This window comes from Anoplopoma fimbria, chromosome 7 (genome assembly GCF_027596085.1).
Source record: "Anoplopoma fimbria isolate UVic2021 breed Golden Eagle Sablefish chromosome 7, Afim_UVic_2022, whole genome shotgun sequence".
Lineage (NCBI taxonomy): Eukaryota > Metazoa > Chordata > Actinopteri > Perciformes > Anoplopomatidae > Anoplopoma > Anoplopoma fimbria.
The window spans coordinates 11,010,521-11,016,520 of record NC_072455.1 but is presented as its reverse complement, the minus strand read 5'-3'; the positions used below and the strand labels follow the sequence as shown (position 1 = coordinate 11,016,520).

At 42.1% G+C, this 6,000-nt stretch overlaps 1 protein-coding gene across 1 annotated transcript in view; it reads left to right on the top strand.

The window, feature by feature from the left end:
* Nucleotides 1-200: 200 nt before the first annotated feature.
* Nucleotides 201-6,000, top strand: part of adam19a (ADAM metallopeptidase domain 19a) — a 161,000-nt gene continuing 155,200 nt past the window's right edge. The window contains exon 1 of the mRNA XM_054601327.1: nucleotides 201-382. Within this exon, the coding sequence (XP_054457302.1) occupies nucleotides 253-382 (130 nt within the window). The 5' untranslated portion in view covers nucleotides 201-252. The remainder of the gene's footprint in view (nucleotides 383-6,000) is intronic.

Genomic DNA, 6,000 nt, shown 5'->3' with positions numbered 1-6,000 from the left:
CAGTACAAATAATAATCATAATAATGTTTGCAAATCTTACTTTATCCCCTCATTGCTAAAATGTCTTGTAGTTGTGGCACTTTGCGTTTGAACGCTTTCTTCACGGTTTTATTTTGATAGTTCAACGCAGGAAGTGCTGTGTGTGTGTTTTGCTCTCACGTGTTGGTTTGATGCTCGGAGGAGTCAGAGGGAGGCAGAGTTGAACACGGCGAGGAAGAGGAGGACGGGTTTGCGGTACCGAGGGTCACAGGGATGTACAGTAAACACAGGCAGAAAAATGCCCAAATATCACCGGCAAAATGCGGACGTTTGCTCGTTTTTCTTTATTTCCTGTTGCTGAATGGCACACTGGACAGAGCCAGCGGGAACAGCGGAGAACAAGGTAAAGAGCAAAGACGTGAAACTTCTTTTAGCGTCTACCAGTTGCGTGTTGAGGCACATCAGCCTACACGTATGGGACGTTTAAAGACGTGTCATTCAATACAACGTGTTAAAAATGAAAGCGGTATTTTTTTGTAAGGTGTGAGGTTTCACTGAAACTTTACTACAGTAATTACCCTTTTTTTTTTTATAAAGCTCGGGGCAACGTACGCCAAATCCCATATACAAATCTGCAATATAATGGCATTTCGCTTATCACGAGACACACAATACCGTACTACATTTTTTTTTACCTGAATGGATTTATTCTTCATACCTTTAAAAACACCAACACATAAGCACTGAATAACACTGTGATAACGTCTCCACTTCTATCCCCGGCTCTCTGCTTAACGTTACTCTCACAACTGCGTCCTGCTTCCCAGAGGAGAAGGTTGGTGGAATGAGGTCAAACTATAAAAGTGGACATTGTTTAATTGTGGCTTTCGTGCCGAAATTAGTGCAAGAGCTCAGGTGTTCTAAAAACAAGGCGTGATGTGTTTGAATCGTTTGTGAACATGTCACTGTGAGCTCGGGTACATTCAATTGTGAAAGTTTTCAAACGGTGTTTCGGGGTCGAGCGTCTCCTACCGCCGAGCACGTATGGAAGCCAGCGGCTGTCCCTGTGGCCCACATATCTCCCTATTCAAGATTATTATTGTAGTTTTGTGCAGTTTTTCTAGTGTAAAAATAGCAAAAGTTTCAACTGTATTTAGCCTGAACAAAGAATTGTCTGTAGGCTCAACATAGTGGGAGCAGTTTTTTCCCCTCTCAGCCACACTACTGAATCAGCCCTATCCTCTTTGTGCGTTGTCCATAAAAGGAAGCAGTTCAGAGAGACGCTGCACAGTAGAGTAGTCCACATTTCAGCCAGTTATGTCACAGAAAGTCTATTTTTGTGTACTTTAATGGGTGAAACCACAATAATATATATCCCTGGCTGGATTTGTATATTCCATCACTGTTCAGGGTCTCACTGAGGCTGGGCGGTCCTGGCAGCGCTCTGTGTTTGAAACGACATGACATGAAATGAAATGAAATGAAATGAAATGAACCTTCACAGTTACATTGAGTGGATTCAGCACCTTCACACTTCCCAGACAGATAAAGGCCAGCGTGTGTGATAGTGGCTCTCCCTGTCCGGTCATGTGGACTGAGCTGCCCCAAGGAAAAATAAGACTTGAACACTGTCCCCCATTCAGGAACGATGTTCCAAGTTAATGTTGTTAGCAACCCGTGTGTGTGTGTGTGTGTCTGTGTGTGTGTGTGTGTGTGTGTGTGTGTGTGTGTGTGTGTGTGCACTTTAACACACAGTTGAGTTTTCAGTAGAAGACAAATCTGGTGTTGTTTAAAATATCCAATAGCACTTGTTGTATTGTTTTTCTTGTTTGGTAGAGAATTGCATTGATATCCGTGATTTGATCCCATATGCTGTGGATTGAATGCCTTGGCTCTATGGAACTACCACCTTCTCAGTGGACTAGTTAAACAAAAACCAAATGTATCAACACATTTTTTATTTATACGATACATTCACTTATATTATAGTTTAATGAATCTTAGTAGTAATGTATGAAGCTGTTTGAAGCTTCTCCAATGTGAGGACTCGCTGCTCTTCTCTGTTATAGCTCACAGTAAACTTTTTGGGGTTTTGGCCTCTCGATCAGACAAAAAGAGACATTTTAAAGATGTTGCCATTGGAAATAATGAAAGCCATTTCACACTATTTTCTGATATTTCACAGACTAAAAAGATTCCTTGTAGAATATGAAATGAATAATGACAATAACTGCTTGTTGTTGCAGCCTCTCCTCTTCAGTTCCAGTATGACGCTTACAGACAAGAGACGAAACAATGTCTGACCTTCCATGTGGCTTGAGCCAGACCCAAACTAGCTCATACTGATATTTAGCGTTAACGGTGCTTTTTTTCCAAGATTGGGAGCATTGCCTCTCAACGGCATTCAACATGGGGACAGCTCAGCAAGCGGCTTGCAGCTAACGGTGCTGACTAAGGCAAAAGTGCTGGCACCACGACACAGATGTGGGGCGTGACTTTATCAGCGGTAAGCGCCATGTGATCTGTTACGACAGAGCGGAATCGTTGACTTAGCCATTAGGGCACGCTCACATGCACGAACATGCACTACAAGCATGTGTCAGCCAGCCGACATACCTGAGACAGAGATGCTGTTAACTTTCAGTCCTTCAGGGCTGCTATAACAAGCTAACTGTTGTGTTGGCTAACGTTAGTATCTAGCTGCTGCTGCTTTATTTGATAAATGACAACACATGTCCCACACTTGTCTCCCACTGCTGGACGCTGGCAGCAGGTCCAACAGCAGAGGAAGGAGCCACTTCTCCTCCTCCCTTTTGTGTTTTACCATATTGTTTCGTTTTTGTTTTTGTCGATCCAGTACTTTGTATCAGCGTTTTCTTCTGCAGCGTGGTGTCAACCAGTAATGCACCAGCTAATTGGCTTCACATCATAACTGGCCAAAAACCACTCTAAATAGAACAGCGATAATTGCCTGCTCCATTGTTCCAACTGCCTGCTCCAAAAAACAATACATCAGGAGAGTGGTGATTGTGTGCCATTAAAGGCGGGAGCTAATTTTGCAGCAGTCAGCAGAACCCCAGTCATCAGCCATCACACCATCCATCTGCCATCTGATCATCCGAAGACATGACAACACACAGACACAGAGACATTTTTTAAAATATATATATATATATTTAAATGGCAAAAACAAAAACATTTTTTGTGGAGGATTCCTTGAAGAGGTGAATTTCTTTCAAGATACCTCAAACATATCTTTTTCTTTATTGCCAGGCACAGTATTATGCAGATCCAGTAGTTTTATACTTCATGTGTGAGGCTGCACACACAGCTGAGAGGAGGATTGAGTCAAGGACCCTTCAATAGTCACAATCCAGTTTTGTTCCCCTTTCTCAGAGGCTCTAGCTAAAGGATCTTAAAACATGGAACTCTCTGATGTTATCAAGCAGATTAGTGGGACCCTCTCACAGAAAATGAGTCCAATAAAAATTCCTACCTCTCGGCTTCTTTTGTCATCACACTGCTCCTTTTGTGCACGTAGTGTTTCAGGCCTAGCACATGCTGGCTGCTTGGCCTCGCCCACCAATGAACCCTGCTGACGCATTCCTCTGAGATGTTTTACACCAGCGTTTCTCGCCTCGAGTTAAACTCAGTACATCACAGTGGGCAGCATGATTTACCTCAGCATGAACTCACTCCGACTTGTTTGTTGTGGCCCAGTTAGACAAATGTGTGGGTGAAGTCTGTATTGTAGACGTGTCACAGATGAGTTCATTTTGAGTGGCATTCTCAGTCAGTCACGGATGTAACTGAAAGGATTTGGGATTTTTTCAAATCCAGTGACATCCTGGATCTACACCATGAAACATTTAGCTCAGATAGCTCTGACATCATCACATGAATCCCGTCATCCTGAACTAATGTCAAGACTTAAAATCATAACTTAATATCATGACCTCATATTGACACATCACGGTCTGATATCAAGAGATCCTGATGTAGGGCTGATTGATTATGACCAAAATGATGGGCATGATTATTCATTGATTTTAAATAAACAGCACTGCTTCTACTTCCATGTTCTGCTGTATTTCTGATAATGTACTGTAACAAGGCTGCACAATATTGGAAAATTTGTTTTTCTCCAATATGTATTGTGTTATGAATAAATACAGGAATATTCACCCTAAATTTAGTAACCTGCAATTTTTAACATTTAAATTTAAAGTTCAATGCATCAATCTGGTGCACTACCAGAGCAAAAATAAATATGAATGGGGGTGACACAGCAAAAAAAGTCACACCCATAAAAGCATGGTTAACGAGACGGTATTGCTTTTCTCGACTGATCAGGTGGTCACTAGTTGGGTTAATGCTCAGGTTTGCACATCTGTATGAGTTCCTATTCTGCAGCTCAAAGGATTGCTACTCTGCTTCATCAACATGCTCTGCACCTTTCCCGATCGCTCTCCTCGTCAAGTTTTCTCACACTCTGTCAATCACTGACATGTCATCAAAAGGTTAAAAAAGCATTCCAAACTCCTAATGCACTTTTGCTCAGGCGGGATTCAAATAAACTCTGTGCTCAGCAGTTTTCTCGACAATATCTGCCTGCAACACGGCCCATTTACCAGGCACAGAGCGCAGCCTGCCCAGGGCCTGCGCTCCTCATGCTTTTGCAATGCGAGGCCTGCTCTCTGAGCCCAGAGGGATCCGTAATGGAACGATCCAACGGCTCTTGAAAGCGTGGGCTGTTATTTCCAGTAGGGGTGGGGGGGATTGGTTCTGCGCAGTCGGCAGAACTGTCGTGGCTCGACCTCTAAACGGGCAAACTTTCATTAGCAACGCGCCACCTGACTATGCCCAGCTCACCTCCTCGCTTCAGTCGGCAAACATCATGCTGGCATGACGGCGAGGTTGCAGCTTTGAAGAATATTTTTTTTGAAAGCTAACAGGATTGCGTGGCTGTTATTTGTAACACCCACAGACATACTGTGCAAGGTCGTCTCCGGTCTGCTGTGTGGGCTTCTTTTAGTCATTATTCACTTTCCAAGTGTTATGTTTATGCTTTTTGTGGGTCTGCGGTGTGTAGGTGAGGGGCTTCCAGAGTGTTCCGGTCTGATGCTATCAGTCTCCACACCAGGATGGAGTGTAATGTGGTTTCACAACAACATGTGGAGTTTTATGATGAACTGAGAAGAGAGATAACTGAGCTGCCTCTTCTTTAAGCTATTTAGTTTAGTTATTACATAACTAAAAGGATCACTGTTTAGCTTTGCATCTCTATCTAGTATTTCTCTAAATGGTTGTGGAATAAATATCACATATATTGGCTTATTAATAATATCTCTATTCTTTGACTATGCTGCATTATTTGATATACATTGATATTTTCACATTTTCTGTTTGATACAACACTTTGATGTGTATGATCATCATGCATGTTTAAAAGCCACCAACAACATTATCACAAGATGTTACTTTTGTAATTTGACAGAAAAGTCTATTAGTCTATTAGTCTATCTAGTCATTTAAACAGGTCACATAATGTCAAACCTCAGTAGTTGGTCAAGGTGGTTGCCATTTCCAGAAAAGAAGAAGAATGAGCCTTCACATTGTAGTCAAAAATAACCTTTTTCTTACCAATTTATTACCATTTAAACAGAGGTTCCTTTAAAGTCATTCGATTTGATATCTCCTAATGTAGATTTAAGGATAAAGGACAGAATCACCTCCATTCAGAGTACGTGATTCCCTCATGCACACATGAATGGTTTTCTCCTCCCTGAGCGCCAGGATGAGACACAGTAGTGACGATGCAAACACAACATCACTTGTACTGTAGCTCAGCATTCAATCCACGTGTGAATCACTAATCCACAAGGTTGGCAGGTGTACTATCGTAGAAAATAGTTCTCCATGCAACAGCACAGTGACAGCAGTGATTCTGTCTTTGTGATTGAGCTTTAGATAAGATAAGACAAGATAAAATAAGATAATCCTTTATTAGTCCCGCAGCGG